Source organism: Typha angustifolia, chromosome 15, assembly GCF_048772165.1.
Source record: "Typha angustifolia cultivar Huaian chromosome 15, ASM4877216v1, whole genome shotgun sequence".
In the NCBI taxonomy this organism is placed as follows: Eukaryota; Viridiplantae; Streptophyta; class Magnoliopsida; order Poales; family Typhaceae; genus Typha; species Typha angustifolia.
Window position 1 is genome coordinate 4,931,143 of NC_133253.1, and position 16,869 is coordinate 4,948,011.

Consider the following 16,869-nt stretch of genomic DNA (forward strand, 5'->3'; position numbering starts at 1 on the left):
GTTCGTTCCACGTAGCAACACCCGTTCCAATTTAAGCCAAGAGTAACAAGGTGAGGAAAACGACAGATGCGTCACCCACGCTATTCCATCGCATACAGATGAGCCTTACATGCATCGTTGAGATTCTTGACATAAAATTAGATACATAGGTTGTCTCTACAGAAGAACCCACCTTGGTATCCTGACAGATGAAACCCCAAATCCCAATAGAATATAGGTTCAACTGCAGGAGCTTTAGCATGATGCGAATTAAATGAGTGAAAGTAAGAAATCGTAAAATGAAAGAACAGAAGATTGTTCATCGACAATACTTTGTAAACATTAACACCATTCTTGATGAACGCATGGATGAACAACTTTATTGCGTCTTGTTCTAAAAGATACATAGAGAAAACAACTTGCCCTACTGATCAGCTGCTTATACGTACGTACAATTCGTTATTATTTTTTGGTACATAAAGAATGTTGCCACGTAGCTGCCTTCTTGCTGCATGTGGTTGGATTGCAGCGAGGGGGTGGATGTTGTTATAAGTTGTAATTAATCCACGCAGTGTCCTTAACAGAGAAGCAAAGAAGTTAGATAGTCTCTCTCTCTCTCTCTCTCACCTTTTTCCTGGAGAAGAGGAAGCATTTCCAAAATAATAAACAAATTAATTAACCATATCTCAATTGAAACGAACTAATCCAAATCCATTTCTTTCCTCTTGCAAACGAAGATCTGGAGCACCCCATCCGATCCTCCGGCCACGAGCACGCCATCCATCTCTTCGCCCTCCTCCTTCTTCTGACTCCAGCAAACAGCACTCACGAAGCCCTTCTCGTCCCCACCACAACTCACCCCATCGAACCCCCTCACCCAGATCGGCTCCCCCCACCTGAGATCGTACACGAACACCTCGTTGCTCTCCGACCCACTCGCTATTAACCCCCCTCCTCTCCACACCCCCATCCCAACGAAGCTCCTCCCGCTCACGTGTCCCGCGTACTCCCTTACCTGCCTACCCGTCCCCGGTTCCCACAGCCGGTGGGTCCCGTCTGCCGCCGACGTCACCACCCTCCCGCCTTCCCCCGCGAAGCGCACGTATGTCACCGCCCGCGCGTGCCCCTCCATCTCCCACACGTGTCCTCTGCCCATTTTCCGCACGTCGTAGACGTAGGCATTCCGGTCGGCGCCGCCGAGGGCCAACCAGGGCCCGCCGAGAGGGTCGAACTCGACGCAGCACACGGCGCCGCTAAAGCGCACGACGGCTACTGTCTCGCACGTGCGGGAGTCCCACAGCTGCGCGGTGCGGTCGTCGGAGGCGGAGGCGGCGAGGTGGCCGTGGGAGGCGGCGGCGGGGGAGGAATAGTCGATGTCCCAGACTCGGCGCCCGGCGTGCTCGTCGCGCTCTAGAAGCGGGGCACCGTAGCGCTCGACGTCGTACTCGGCGACGACACCGTCGTAGTCGCCGCACCCCACCACGCGACCGGCCGCGTCCGGGCGGAAGCGGACGCTGCTGAGCTTCGCCGGCGCGCAGATGCAGAGGTCGCAGGAGGAGGAAACATGGCGCGGCGGGGAGTCGTCGTCAGTGGGGACGAGGAGGGCGGCGGCAGAGTAGATTCGGATCTTACGGGCGATACCGGCGGTGGCGAGTAGGCGGGGGGAGGAGGAGGAGAAGTCTATGGCGCCGATGGCGTCGGAAGAGGAGTCAGAGTTGGAGACTACAGCGGAGAGGTGGAAGTCCCAGTCGCAGCAAGGCCGTAGGTCTTCTTCCTCTTCTTTGTATCCGTCTTGGAAAGAGCCGGTGGTCATGGAAGCAAGCAAGGTGTTTGACATGTGCACTCTTAAGATTTTAGCGTTCGTCGGTCTTCATAATTTATGGATGTTGTTTATGTTAACGCTGGGGAAAGAGAGTGGATGATAACCCACTAATAGTAGACTGACACGCAAATGGACGACGCCAAGATGCAGCATCTCTGTGGAGGAGAGCTATACCACGAGAAAGCGAGTTAGGTTGGAAATGGTAGTCATTACTATTTCAAATAAATCTCAATGGTTGACACCCCAGTCACATTATCAATTAAAACGACATAGTACTCACCACTTGGTTTACGGAGAATTCTACGTCCACATACTGCAGCTTAAGCTTAGACTTTCTCGTACATTTTTATTGCCAATCCCTTATTAAAAGTATATATTTGCACGTTGACCTCTCAAACTTCCCAACATTCATCAGGTGTAGACATTTCCTCCAATCATTCTTACCTTCAACGTCGATAGTTATAACTAAATACATGTTAAGCCACAAGAAAAGAGTTCCTACAACTAATACGACAGAGGATCCACCGCTCCTCCCTTTATGGAGAACGTTCAACCGACCACGTGTCAGTTGGTTGGATAGCTATCACAAATATAGTCCTGTAGAGCATAGAATATGTTAAAGATAAGACGTGGCTCAGACTGTGGCGTAAGGTGGAAGAGATTTCCTGCAGCCGAGGCCATTCTCGTGGTACGGTTAGAGGAACGTGGGTAAACGGGAGCCAATCAAATCTCGGCCTTCTTATCGATTACTACGTAGCGTAAGATGGTGTTACGTCGTCTATGCTATAAAAGTTTTTGCAACATAGATGGCATAATCCCACGCGTGGCTGTTGGGCTGTTTACACATCTATGGATATGCTTAGGAGGCTGCGTTAGATACTACACCACTTCACGTTAACCTTCAACGGCATGATCGTGCCAGGGGACCCCATTGCCAGATTTATGGATGTGTGTATCTGGGACATGGAATAATGCTGTGGTACCACCACCCAAGTGGGTACCTCTTTTGGCAAGAAGTGGCAGCATTCCTGTTCTTAGGATGATCTTTCTAATTACCATACAAGAAGCCCTTTTTTTTTTTCACCTACTATGAAAGATTATCTGAAATTTTTTCTTTCAGAAGTTGGTGAACGTATCATGAAAAGGAGGCCAAGTTTTCTTAATAGCAGACGCTGGCAAGAACATACAATGCTAGTGAAGGGGGTTATCTGTTTCTCAGTTCTCACCATTGTGTATACTAATGGATGCATAGGATTTCCAGTTTAGGGTTTAACCCGTTACCCGTTACCCAATACCCGAAAGCCCAAAGTCGGAAGCCCATTTCTTAATTAGCCTTTCGCCTGCAAATTGGATGCAATTGGGCTTGGGATACCATTTAGGCCCAATAGGCCAGCTGGCAATAGTCAAGAGTACAACGCGTATGGTCGCACGGGTGTGGCACCTCGAGAATCACAACCGACTCCCTTCGAGGTCTTCCATCTCTTCCCCTCCTCAGATCTCTCTTTCTCTCTCTCTTCGGATTCGTCGTGCATCGCGGGTACGTCTCGGTCCACCTCTATCTCCTTCTAGGAATTAAACCCGAATTTCTCTCGATCGTATGCGTATCGATGTAGGATTTCAGGTGTTCGATGGGAAATTTCTTCGCGAATCGAATCATTTGATGCGATCAAATCGATTATTAGGTTTTATCTTTGGGTATTTTATTTTGATTTCTCTTTCACCTCTAACAGTAGAGATTGCTGCTTGCAATGGCTGGTCGTGCTCAGATCCCCACTAGTAACTCGGCTCTTATCGCCATGATTGCGGATGAGGTATGCATATGCTTGTCTCTGGAGAAATCATAATTTGTTAAGATATGATATTGCTGCAAGTCTTCAGCTTTTCTTTTGATTCAGTTAGGTGTTGCTTAGGCTCTTGACAGAATAATCTGCTATAAGAATTGATGCTAGGCGTCGTGATGATTTAATGGCTTTGGAGTTCCGAAATTTTGGAGTTTTTGGGAGTAAGACTATTCAGCAGAGCATCCCATCATAGAATTTCGTAGTAAAAAATTTCTGAACATCTTTACCTTTTGATTAGGTTCAGTTAACTATTTGAATTAATCAATAAGAAATCTTAATTTTAAGCTCAAAGAAATGGACAATGAAAATTGATTTATGAAGTGTTAAAGAGTGTAACAATATTGTGGTCCAATCTCTCTGTCATGTAACCGAAGATTGAGTTATTAGCATTGATGTACTTCTAAATGTAAGTTCTTGAGGAGGATTGCCTCTGAATTATAGAAGCTGAAATTTTGTAAAGGGTATAAAGTTGGTGTTGTTACTTGTAGCTTTCATGTCATTGATCTTCTCTCCCTCTTTCATAGTGCGACATGGATACCGTCTAAATAACATTTCCTATTGGCAATGGTTGGATTATTTTGGTTGCCTGGAGGTGCACGTTAAGTTGTAAAACAAAATTGGTTGCGCTTTAATATGTCTATGCATTTCTCGGATGCTTATTCCCGCACATCACATGGACCTTTGAGATTTTGAGCTACATATAGCGTGTGTGATTATATTTACTGCAACCCTGAGCTTCATATGCACAATTTCAAACTTATACATATACAGCAGTCATCCGATGTAGACACAAGGAGATTTGCATTGAGCTTTTCGTGGATCTGCATACTAGTGTTAGAATTTAAACAATGAAAATATCCATTTATGGGGATTTGGCTATTGATTTCCTTGTTCTTAATTAATAAATAAGATATATAGTGTTTTTATGACGTCATTATTTTGACACCATTTAGGAAACTAATTATAGTCATCTTGCCATGTAAAATTTACTCTGTTTACCTCCGAAATTTTGACCAAACATAAGGCACAGTGTCATAATCATTGAATTAGAAAGAAGCATCACATTGATCTGTCTGTAACTTTTGCTGTCATTGCAATTACCTTATAAATCATGTATAATCTGACAGGTTTCCTTTTTTTCCCTTTTAGGATACTGTGACTGGTTTTTTGATGGCTGGAGTTGGTAACGTTGACCTCAGGAGGAAGACAAATTACCTCGTTGTGGATAACAGTACATTCATTAATCACCAATTAGAAACATTTTCTTTTTCATTCATGTTCATCTTTATGCAGCGCCATTACTCATTATTTCTGTTGAATCATATAGTTTCCATGTTTATCTATTTCTTTGTGGTACTTAGTTAACGGCATTTTCATATCGATCATCAGAGATATTCTAACATAGAAATTAAACATATGTTATTAGTTCCTGTAATTAGGAGCAGTATAATAATCAATAATAATATCTGAATCTGGAAAAGAAACATCTCCTAAAATTTGTTGAAACAGACTCCTGATACAAAGATGTATCAAAGTCATTATTGAGAGATCCTCAGCATTCATAAGATGCAATGACAGCTTCTGTGCACTACCATCATGACCATATTGCCACCAAACCTTTTGGAAGAATGGAAAATCATGCTAGGAATACCTTAATTACCAAGCTGACATCATATTGAAGGGTCAAACTGGGTACCTCATAGAATTAGAGCTGTGTACATGGTTCTTTTGTTGCTTTAATAGAAATTGCATGAGCCTAATATATGGGACATGCATTGAGTAATAAAGTGAATAAATGGAGAAATGGCTTATATGCTACATATTCTATGTTGAGACTCATATTAGGTTATGTTTGGAAAGTAGGATCAAATTTATTTGAGTAAATTGGATATGTATGATAAAGGAGAAGATTGTGGAAATAATTGACCAAGACGTGGGCAGGTGCGGCAAAGATTTGAAGAGCCATGTCATGGCGAGGCTCTCAAGTTTGCATTGAAGAGACAATTTACGCTACCGACTTCCCGAGTTCACAATGTTTAAACTTTTAAGTCTATCAATTTTCAATTTTCAAATACTTCCAGCAGCAAGTATTGGCTCTGGATGATCATCTAGATGAGTGTCTACATGGCTCTTTGGGCATCCACTACACCTAATAGTCTAATACTTGCATGAGTACTCATGTCCTTTGATATGTTGCTTCTATGCCTTGAATAAGTGAATTTTCGACATCTTCTTGTCCAATAAAAGTACTTTTCTTTATTTAAAGTTTTGATATGTATGTTCTAAAATAGAATGCTACTTGGAATTTCTAGATAATGAATTGTTTCTTTCAGTTGACAATAGTCAAGATCATGGACTGGTGGTTTTCAAGAATGACCATCAAATTAATTTTGCTCATTGAAAGTAATTTGAATTTTCAAACTCTTAACTTTTTATATTCCTTCATGTCATGTCATAGAAACAACTGTGAAAGCTATTGAAGATGCATTTAAGGAGTTCACCGGAAGAGAGGATGTTGCTATTGTGTTGATTAGCCAATATGTAAGTGCTCAGCTATTTCATGTTGATAAGCACACTCCATGCACCAAGTCACTCGTTGATATTGTTTAAATACTGGCAATATGTAAGTGCTCAGATATTTCATGTTGATAAGCACACTTCATGCACCAAGTTACTTGTTAGTATTGTTTAAATACTGGCAATATGCAAGTCTACAGCAATATTATGTCATTCAGTTCGAGTTGGACGATGAAAATTTTCATAAATAATAGCACAAACTCTTGTTCATTTACCATCGATCATGCGAAACTTTACCAATTTCTTGATATAGCCATATATCATGCACTTCATGCATCAAGTTAATTAATATTGTTTATATACTCATATTAGTATATGTATAGACCAGGGAAGATTTCATTGCTTATCCAATCAGTTCATTAACAGTTAGGAACTAGTGCTGTTCACCTATAGGAATGTCAAGCAGACAGCATTGGAGAACTAATCTTTGAACCGTCAATTTTTCTAGGGATCAGAATCTGTAACCCCAATTGGGATCAGAATTTGAAATTATTACAGGTCCTGGTATTTTACTCTCAAAATTATCATATTTGGTTGTTCCCTGTTATACATATGTAGTTGTGGATGATTGAGAATAATGCAACACACTTGTTTTGGACATTCATATTTTATGGCAGATTTTAATTTAAAAGCTCATGCACCTGTGAGCATGCCCACACGCACATGTGCACCTATAAAAGTGTGTGGGATGCCATCGGTAAAGTCTCTGCACCATATCACAACATTTGCTGGCATTTGTTGCTAGAATTTGCTTCCTCCTTTCCTGCTCCAAATTAGGCTCAGCAAGTTGTCTCTCTATGTCTGAGGAGACATGGAAATTTTGCTTTTGCCATACATTCATACTATGCCTTGGATTGTGATTTTGTATTGTCCATTTTCAGGTTGCAAATATGATAAGGTTTCTAGTTGATAGCTACAACAAGCCTATTCCTGCTATACTGGAGATTCCATCGAAGGACCATCCATATGACCCTGCACATGATTCAGTTCTTTCTCGTGTGAGGTACTTGTTCTCTGCAGAATCAGTGGCATCAGGAAGGCGATAAAAATCAGGCCGCTTTGTGCTATTGGAAATTCATTCTACATGTGAAGTATATGGTGGATACCATTTTTGTGTGGAAAATAAATGATGACCATGGTGTTTTAGAATTATGTGTTTCCAAAATGATTTTAGATGACAATGGGTTATATATGCTAAGTACCAAGATGCAATGGTGATGCTTGTTTCTTGAATATTTGCTCATGTTTATACGTCATTTAAAGTTAAATAAGTGAACTTTTGCATGAGAAGCTCAATTACATGCCAGCTATTTCAAAAACGGTTTGCTTAATTTTCTGTATTTACTGCACAAATTTCAGCATTAAGCAGTCAGTTTTTGGGCAACTCCAGTTGAATTAACCATCTTGGATTTCTCATAGTTGCATATATTAGATGACCTCATTATTGTAGCCTTAGAAAGATCTACCTGTTATGTTTTTGTTTGTGACCTTTTCAATTGACAACGATTGCCTCTTACGTGCACTTCAGATGTTAATTTGTGTGCATTAATTATAAAAAGATGTGCTTCTAAGCCCAAACTTACCAATTAAAAAAAACATAGAAATTGAAAGGCTTAATTAATGGACTCTCGACTCTTAGAAAACCCTATCGGGGTAGAGGAAGTACTTTGCATCCAAAACCAAGCTGAGGCCTTGAAATGTGGGGGCGTTGCGAGAATCGAACTCGCGACCTCTTGCACCCAAAGCAAGAATCATACCACTAGACCAAACGCCTAACTGGTTAACCATTTACTATTAGCCATCCACGTTTCCCATATAATACATTTTAGAATTTGTACGTCATTTTATCCATCTTCTTCTCCGCGTATACCTTAGACGACGTCACCCACCTAACACCTTGGCAGATTCTCTCGTGACAAAGCGCCATTAGGGGTCCAATCTCCTCGCATTCTAATTTCTAAGAGGTTAAAACTCACCCCGAATCTTTGATTCTTCCATTATTTCCTCTATGCTTCGGGCTCGGTCCTTCTAGGGTTCATTTGCGTTTTAGTATCCATTTCTTGAATTTGTTCTTGTTCTTGGTGATTCAGCTCTTCTTTTGCTGGATATGTTGGGGTTTTAGGAGATTATTTGTTTTGTGATTTGGGTTCGTTGTGAGCTGACCAAATATGCGATCTTTTTGTCATTTATCATTTCTTCCTTTTCTGAGTTCATCTTATTCCGTTGGTGTCTCGGGGTCCTGTTCAACCATGCTAAGACGAGTTTCTTGGGAAAGAATGCTAGATTTTAGCGTAATTTATGGATTTTGGATAGCAAATCCATGTCTTCTTGAGTCCTTTTCTTTTACTGTTTTGAAAATGTTCTGCGAATTCTTCTCAAATGGCTTCTTAGAAATTGATTTTGCTGAGTTTTCTCCTAGGAAGATATTGTATCCACCAGATAGTTATCAACTGGGTCGATTACAACCATCTGTTAGATTTAATCCAGTTGATAATTGGTATACCTAAAGGCCTGAGAAACTCCGGATGTATCACATTCTGATTGCAAGTTCGTATGTCTTTTTGTCGGTGTGTTTGCCAAACTGTTTTGATCTGTATCCTACTACAGTATTGCAAACAGAACAAGTACAAGTATGGGGAGTCGCAGGATTTCATTTGATTCAACCATGTCCCAAAAAAATGGCGGTGATAATGAAAAAACTTATGCTAAATGTGAGCCTAGTGAGGAAGAAGAGCCATTTAAAGAAGAATTCGTTGAAGAAGACCCTGATGAAGAGGAGGAGCCTAATGAAGTAGAGGCAAATGATGAACTGGAGTCTAATGGTGAAGAACTTAGTGAAGATGCCTGTGAGGAAGAGCCTGTGTCAGATGAAGTAGTGGCAAGTAAAGAACTGAAGGTGGAAAAGGAACCTGGTGAAGAAGAACCATCAGAACGGTGTGAGGCTCAGTCATCTTCTGATAGCGATCATGACGAAAAGTGCAAATCTAGTTCTGCTAAATCCAGTTTGGAGAAAAAAAGAAGATCAATAGATAAACTGGACAATCATTTAGAAAAGAGAAAGAAAATGGATGAGAGCCCAAAGCTGGATCTATATGCTGGAACTCCAGATACTGATTATGGCAGCAAGTTAAGAAGGTCCTCTGGTGATGGTAATGTTTTAAAGAAAGAGGAGAACACTGGGAGTTCTGGTAAGAGAAGGCGAAATAGATGGGAAACAGAGCAAGCAATTGATGACGAAGAAGCTGAAATTTCTACCAAAAAGAGAAAGACAAGATGGTCTATTGATGATGCTGAGTTAAAGATGTTGGGTCCTTTAAAATTACCTGAATTTTCAAATAATACAGTACATGAGAGTATTCTTGACCAGGAAATCCAGAAGTTGAGCACAGAACTTCAGGAGATAAATCAGAATTTGAAGAATCCAGTGTTTCTTGTTGATGACCAACATGACTATGTAACATCTCGATCACCAATAATTAACAACAAATTGGATGTTATGGTAAATGGAAGGTCAGCCAGGCTTCGTGCAGAACTTATAAAGCGTAGACAGAATATTATTTCAGAGCTGATTCGGATGAATCCTACTTTTCACCCTCCTTCCGATTATAAACCTGCAAAACTATATAAGAAGTTGTATATACCAGAAAAGGAATTCCCTGGCTACAACTTCATTGGCCTTATCATTGGTCCACGTGGAAGCACACAAAAGAGAATGGAGAAAGAATCAGGTGCTAGGATTCTACTCCGGGGTAAAGGTTCTAATAGACAAGGAAGGGGCCATTACTATAAGGATAGAATATCTGAGAAGGATAACGAAGATTTGCATGTCTACATAGAAGCAGATACACAGCACTCTCTCGATGCTGCAGAGAAGATGGTGGAAAAGCTACTAGTTCCTGTGAAAGAAGGAACAAGTGAACTTAAGTGTGCTCAACTTAGAGAGCTTGCTGAACTGAAAGGAACACTGAAAGAGAACAATTCGAGTGAAGTCCGGAAGAAGATATCCAGAGCCAGTGAGCTTTGTGATATTTGTGGTAGTGTGAGTCATCTCACAGCATATTGTCCTTTGACAGCATCCACCCCAGGAACTGGAACAAGCACTCATGAGGTTAACTTTCTCAGGGAAGTCATGCAGTGTGGCCCTTCTCCCTTTAGTAGTTCACCTACTTCTATTTCTGTTTTACCCAGACAAGCAAACCACTCAAGGCATGCTGTATCAGGGTATGACGCCAAGTCCTTGAAAGGAATTGATGAGGCTAAACTATTTGTTGGCTACCTTCCTCACTCTGTGAATACAGATAAGCTAATTGAGCTATTTCAACCTTTTGGACCTATCTCAGAAGCAGTAGTTATCATGGACAAAACAACTGGTTTAAGCAAAGGTTATGGTTTTGTCAGGTATGCCAATCCTATCTTTGCTTCTGAGGCTGCAGCATGGATGAATGGTTATAGAATTGAGGGAAAGATGCTAGCCGTGAGGATAGCAGGCTGTCTTCCATCAACTGATAAAAGCAACTTTAGGCCAGAAGGATCTCCGAGTTTCATCAGCCTGCCTACTTATCCTGGTCCTGCAGCTTTTGCTCAGGGACAACCTGCTTTACCAGATTGGCCAGGTCCTCCAGGATCTATGCTACCTGTGAACTTCAATGATTTTCCTAAAAGCAATGGATTTCTATCATATTATGATCCTGTCAACAGAGAACATTCGCCATCATTTGGTGCTTTGGGCTACAATATGGTCTCACCATCCAGATCTGGTACTATCACATCATCCAGAGAACTTCAGCAGTTTCCAGGCTATTTGAGAAGTTCCGGTACTCGGGATAATGTGCATCATTTTGCATACTCTAGTGCTTCTCCGCAAATCCATTTAGCTCAGTATTCTAGAGTGAATCAAACACTTTTCACTCATCTCACACCTCCACCTTGAGGGAACACTCATGCTTCTAGGCAAGATCGAAAAGCTCTAGAATCTAATTCCAAGAGCTAGATACTTCACCTTGCTTGACCATATAGGAAAGATACATATGCAGCTTAAATTGTTGCTGATTGATGGAATGTTCTCTTTACATCTGATGATTGATTCCAGAAGGATACTGGATTTTGGAAAGACAGCTCCAATCCAACTTAACTGAAGGGTGATTGATCTTGATGTGTGCATCGATCCGGCATAAGTGATGTCATAACGGTTCATTCTTTGTTGTATTGTATTTTTTCGGTTACTCAGTGGCTCGAGTACCAACTTGTACATAGAATTATATTCTTGTGAATGCCATAATGCCAATTGAATGCAGGGAACCCCAGAACCCATATTGGGACTTGCTGACTTTCTTTATTCGTTTTGAATTCGTCTTTCTTTCATACGGTTAATAATTTCATCAAGTATATGTGATTTCTTTCACTGGGTTTCTTCTACATTGGTTTACTTAGAGCAAATCAATAGAAATCAAGGGAAATGTGATCCTAAGGATAACTGCTTTCAGGACTCTTTTACCAGGATTGCTTCTTGGCTAATATTTTTGCAAAATTTCATCACATTTTTTAGCCAACAATCTTGACATCCAACTCCAAACAACGAGTTATAATGGTCAAATCATGAAACGGTCCAGAAGTATTTAGTAATGTTGGCAAATTTATATGCCTAATTCGTTTATTTAAGACAACAACTATATAAACTAACCCCTTAGTCGGAACTTGGAACTATTTGAGATGGGATATAAATGGATTCACTCCCCCAAACAGCACGGGCGGAATTCCCAGTCAATAGGAAAAGAAAAAAGGATCAGGTAACAATGGAAGACAAAGGTCTCCATCTATTATTGAAAGTTTGTAATGATAACATAGTATTTGGATTAAATCTGCCGACGGATAGATGAAAAGCATGAAGCCAATTACAAGGCCAGTCATTCATTTTAATTGAATTTCCACTGATTGAAATTACATAGTATGCTGATATGGATTAGCCATGAAGACTTCACTTGGACAGAAAGAGAGATCTGCACTGTTCTGCTGTATCCTCTGGACTGGTAACTGACAAAAGGCATGCGAAATTAAAACAGTGAGATATTATGAGAAAAGTAATTAAACTATCCTTCTAACAGAGTTAATCACCCGGTGGAAAGGAAGAACGTTTCTGTAGAACTTGTACAGTATGAATGAAAACCAACGGTACAGGAAAGACATCAAGTATTTTGTCACGTTCCCTTGTTAGATAGTTGGGAAGAACATGTAAATGTTGCTGGTCAGTGTAAATAGATACTCTTTATTTGTCTCAGAGAATGCTACTCTTACCACCAGGCCCGTAGCTAATACGGGACAAAGTGAAGCACACATTCACTTTATTTGAGCTTAATCTGAAAGTAGATAGTAAGCTGAGAAGTCCAGCTAATACGTGAGAAGATGTTCCTAAACAATGGACCGATTAAAACTTGAAGGAGTCATTGTAGGCCTACATGTACGCCTCAAAATTAGCAGCTTAAACCTATGAAATTTGTTGTCTTTCATTAGTCAGCATCATCTCAAGCACTGTTGGGTAACTTATTGGTCTACATTCAGCAGCTACAATTTTTTTTTTTTTTTTTTGATAAAAGGCAGCAGCTACAAATCTTACGGTAAGAAAATTATGTTTATCTTTTCTGCATATTGTGGGTAGGAAATACCTGTGTGACCGACTGTTCGTTCAGATTCATATATCTCATAGTCATTTCCTCCCTGTAATAAAAACACATTAGTCTGCCGAGAAGCTAAATGTTAATTGATGGTTGATCAGCTTAGCATTCAGAATGTAATATTAGCTTTGATTCATCCCCAACTAAATTAGATCTTGCAAAATCACCTTGTATGTTTTATCTCCAAAGAAATGGATTTCTTGATATTCATCAAGAAATCTTAAACAGTAGGTCTTGTCCCAGCCTTGTGGAAATACCTTAAAGTAAAATTAAGCAACAGTGAGAATCAAGCTTTATAACTTAATATTATGCAAAAGCAGTTTATACACCATAGACTTACGTCAAAACTTATCTGCCCTCCAATTGAAAATGTCAAATTCAAGTGCGCAAACCTTTCACGAAGAACAGAAACCAATGTTGCTCGTATATTATGGACCTAGCAGATAATCCATTTTGAGTTTCAACCATCCAAAGAGGTATCATGGATAAAAACTGTAATTGCCTTTTCGTGAGTATAGTTTACCTTATCGTACTTCTCGAACTCATCTCGTTCCTCTTGGCTACAATTTCGCCCTATTGGTGAAACATTGAGCATTCCACTCCGGAATTCGATGAATGTTCCCCTGAATGCAATAATATGAGGAATAAAATATACCAGAATTCAACTTCTTGACCAAGTTTCCACTGACCTTTTTATAGGGATATCCAAATCAGCAATATAGTGCAGCGTGAAGTTAATAAATTCCTGCAATAAGATCAAGGCATAAGGCAATATTTCTTGGCTCATTATAATATATATACAAAAGCAATGGCCTCACCTTTAGTTTTTCATCTCCAACGAATGATTTCAAACTCTGCACACATACATGGTGAAAGAATAAGAATGATCATCAATTAGCTAGATAATAAAATAAAGCTCAAATAACTAGACAATATCAACACCACAGGCACCACGCAGCTTAACTATAATTCAGAAATAAGCGTAAGAAAACCCCCAGTTTGAGTATTTGAAGTGAAGAATGTTATTATCATGGAGAAAGCAACACTTAAAAACCACCTCATGGTAGGTCACCACTTGTAGGTAAACTTTTATAAGACCAAAATATGCAGGTTTTATTATCTAATTCCATTTTACCTGAAAACGTAAGATTGATGCATCAGGTATTCAGGTGTTGAGTCACAACTTATGATACTTGTGTATATTATTAATAAGCATAAGTCTTAACATTACTAAGTAAATATGAAAACACTAGCAGAGTTTCAATTTTCCTAAACAACAAACCTCTAAGAAAATAAATCCAGAATTACATGGATGTATGAGAGTAGTGCAATACTGCAATACATAGCACATAATGATAGGTAGCCAATTGAGGGTCAGGACATCGTTTAGGATGGCAAGATAAACCACCAAAGCAGGAAAAGAAAAATCAGTACATAGTAACCTGCTAGTAGAAAATAGGACAAAATCTGTTACACAAAGAGATATGGCATATACCTGAGTACCAATGAGTTCTCCATTTTTGTGAGCCACAAGACCATTTTCAGAGAAGACATAGTCATAGTCATTAATAACTGCAAAGAAAGAACAATTACCTTCATGGTTATTACAAAATTTAAAAGATGCATATAGAAGTATGTGATTGACATAATGAATAACAGAGAGGAAAAATAGATGCCGTAATGCCAGATACTAACAAATGTAAGTGACCTTTTGGAATCACATTTAAGATATTTTGTCAATAAGTCATTTGAATATTTTCATTATAGTTAGCATCACAAATCTAGTTTTTCCTGCTTGAGAATTGAGTTGTGAGAAATGTAATCAATCTCTTTCCCTCCAGTAAATTCATTTCAGGTTAATCTGTCCAGCATAGGAGAAAAAAAAAAGAAAGGAAAAGCAGCTTGATTTAATTCACAAGTCTGAAGCAAAATAGAAGATAATAATAACACTCCATCTCTTTCATTCCATCAGTACTATTTCGAAACAAATGAAATTCAGCAGACCCCAATTGCCACGACAACCATTACACTACTTACGAGGTTCCCCATAATTCAAAGTACAGGTTAAAAGGCAAGTCATTTATTACTGATAATTAATACCATATTAAACATCTAAAATCGGAACAAAAAAGATAGGCAATAGTCCTTAATATATAAGTGAATTCCAACTCCAATACGGACCTCTTCTACCGAGCTGTTCAGATATCTTAACAAGATCAGATCCACCAACAACACCAACAGTAACCACCTGCCCCAAAAACAATACCGCATCTCAGACACATTTCATCAAACGAGGTTAACTCTCACAGAATAATTAGCTGCAATATCCGATTACCTCCCGAAGCTCTCGAAGGAACTCGAGCATCTCCGGAGTCACCACCTAGCATTGACACCAAACACTCAATTAGATCAAGAGAAAACAAAGAATTCACCGTCAAATCTCCACCAAACAAGCTCAATTCTCCCTCCTCACCTTTCTTGGAGCCGTGAGAGTGCCATCGACATCGAACAGAGCAATCACGCCTGGCTTTCTCCCGGCCATCTTCGATCCGGAGACGGAGTTCTTGTGGATCTAGTAGAAATAGTGAAGGACTGGAGTAAAGAGAGTAAAAGTTGCGCGGATCTAGAGATCGTTATGTTGCCCCCGAAGAGGGAAGATGACAGATGGAATTGGAGAAAAGATGTGGAGATTTTAATTCGTCCAACGAACCGTTGCTAGAACGAGAGTGGACGGCTGAGATGAGTCCACGGTCCGTTTAGCTGCGAGCAAAACGTGGGGGCGTACTCGGGGGGAAGGCACACGTGAGATGCCTTCGGTGCCGGCGAGGACGATGGTGGGACTCGTACCTAAACAGCGTGGAGAAACTAATAGGAAGCGGACACCTGTCCAGAGAAATACCATGTCCTCGTCTTACGGGCCACTGTAAGTAAGATTAAAAGGGCATAAAGCATCTAATATTCTAATATGTCACCACCACCCCCTGCCTTGCACGTTTGATTTTGTTGACTACGCCAATTTGCATCAATCAACTCTAATAGAGTTAGAGTTGATAGTTACCCACTAAGACTGAGGAGGCTATAATATTAAATAATTATTGTTGAAAAGATTATTTGGTGATTTAACTCGACTGATAGCTTGATAATGTACAATTGACTTGGAAGAGTAACTCGGTAATGCGACGACTTAGAGCGAGTCTCGGTTGAGTATAATTCGGAACAATAGTTTGATGACGTATATGATTTGAAGCTCAAACTAGACAGTCTACTATATTGGTTAAAGCTTGGTGAGGCCCAAGTATCTTTATATCTGAGGAGGATTGGTCATTTGTGTAGTCTATATCAAATCTTTGGACTCTTAAATGATTAAAAAAAAAAACTATGCCAATTTGCCGCCAAAGATCATGGTCGGTGATTTTCTAAACAATGGCTTAACAGTAAAGAGAAAGCTCGCGCGAATGTCATGTACTCTTTCTTTGGTTCCAAACTTAACTAGCCTCGGCCAAAGTGGTTGGCCCTTTGGAAGCTTAGGGCTAACCCTAAGTTTAAAACCTTTTACACTCCTTCGTAGCCCATAAATTGGAACAGCTAATAATGTGTACCCTATGAGAAGAGAGTGATGATCACATTTTTCTTTTTTTATCATTATAGGTATGTCCTCGAAGTTTGCGGGGGTCATCACCCATTACCTCGCAATTTCCTTACCTTGGACTTTAACTAATTGTGTTATGATTGGACTCACCTTGGGGTGATCGAAAAAAGTGAAGACTATTGTATATGGTAGCCTTCACTATTTGAATGATCTGGAAGGCTCGAAACAAGCAATGTTTTGAGGCGGTCAAAACTAAGGCAGATCATACTGTTTGTACACATGGTTATAGAGTATGTATTTTGATAGGAGTGGGGTTGAGAAACCAGCTACTAGTCCCAGGTTAAGGTTAAGGTTAAGGTTTAAGGTTGGAAAGCAGGATTACTCAGCCTGGGC

General features: G+C 40.1%; 4 protein-coding genes and 1 non-coding gene across 6 annotated transcripts; 2 read left to right on the forward strand and 3 right to left on the reverse strand.

Moving 5' to 3' along the window:
* Positions 1 to 352: 352 nt before the first annotated feature.
* On the reverse strand, positions 353 to 1,908 carry LOC140779019 (WD repeat-containing protein RUP2-like). The gene has a single exon (XM_073123957.1). It carries the CDS (start codon positions 1,814 to 1,816, stop codon positions 680 to 682), a length of 1,137 nt encoding a protein of 378 aa, XP_072980058.1. The 5' UTR covers positions 1,817 to 1,908; the 3' UTR covers positions 353 to 679.
* Positions 1,909 to 3,201: 1,293 nt separating this feature from the next.
* LOC140779543 (V-type proton ATPase subunit F) lies at positions 3,202 to 7,515 on the forward strand. Its single transcript, XM_073124650.1, has 5 exons — positions 3,202 to 3,338; positions 3,532 to 3,612; positions 4,792 to 4,873; positions 6,101 to 6,183; positions 7,101 to 7,515. The coding sequence occupies exons 2-5, from the start codon at positions 3,550 to 3,552 to the stop codon at positions 7,263 to 7,265; spliced, it is 393 nt and encodes a 130-aa protein (XP_072980751.1). The 5' UTR covers positions 3,202 to 3,338; positions 3,532 to 3,549; the 3' UTR covers positions 7,266 to 7,515.
* Positions 7,516 to 7,921: 406 nt separating this feature from the next.
* On the reverse strand, positions 7,922 to 7,993 carry TRNAP-UGG (transfer RNA proline (anticodon UGG)). The gene has a single exon. It is a non-coding gene; the product is annotated as a tRNA-Pro (tRNA).
* A 100-nt stretch (positions 7,994 to 8,093) lies between these two features.
* Positions 8,094 to 11,554, forward strand: LOC140779715 (uncharacterized). 2 transcript variants are annotated; one of them, XM_073124948.1, is made up of 2 exons: positions 8,094 to 8,183; positions 8,643 to 11,554. In XM_073124948.1, the coding sequence occupies exon 2, from the start codon at positions 8,852 to 8,854 to the stop codon at positions 11,147 to 11,149; it is 2,298 nt and encodes a 765-aa protein (XP_072981049.1). In that variant the 5' UTR covers positions 8,094 to 8,183; positions 8,643 to 8,851; the 3' UTR covers positions 11,150 to 11,554. The 2 variants fall into 2 exon arrangements, with proteins under 2 accessions (XP_072981049.1, XP_072981048.1); XM_073124947.1 differs by having other exon boundaries at positions 8,105 to 8,183; positions 8,639 to 11,554.
* A 447-nt stretch (positions 11,555 to 12,001) lies between these two features.
* On the reverse strand, positions 12,002 to 15,649 carry LOC140777974 (phosphomannomutase). The gene is made up of 11 exons (XM_073122442.1): positions 15,361 to 15,649; positions 15,223 to 15,267; positions 15,069 to 15,135; positions 14,383 to 14,459; positions 13,706 to 13,741; positions 13,577 to 13,632; positions 13,411 to 13,510; positions 13,228 to 13,323; positions 13,055 to 13,144; positions 12,879 to 12,930; positions 12,002 to 12,249 (listed from the first exon to the last, which is right to left on the reverse strand). The coding sequence occupies exons 1-11, from the start codon at positions 15,427 to 15,429 to the stop codon at positions 12,194 to 12,196; spliced, it is 744 nt and encodes a 247-aa protein (XP_072978543.1). The 5' UTR covers positions 15,430 to 15,649; the 3' UTR covers positions 12,002 to 12,193.
* Positions 15,650 to 16,869: the final 1,220 nt, after the last annotated feature.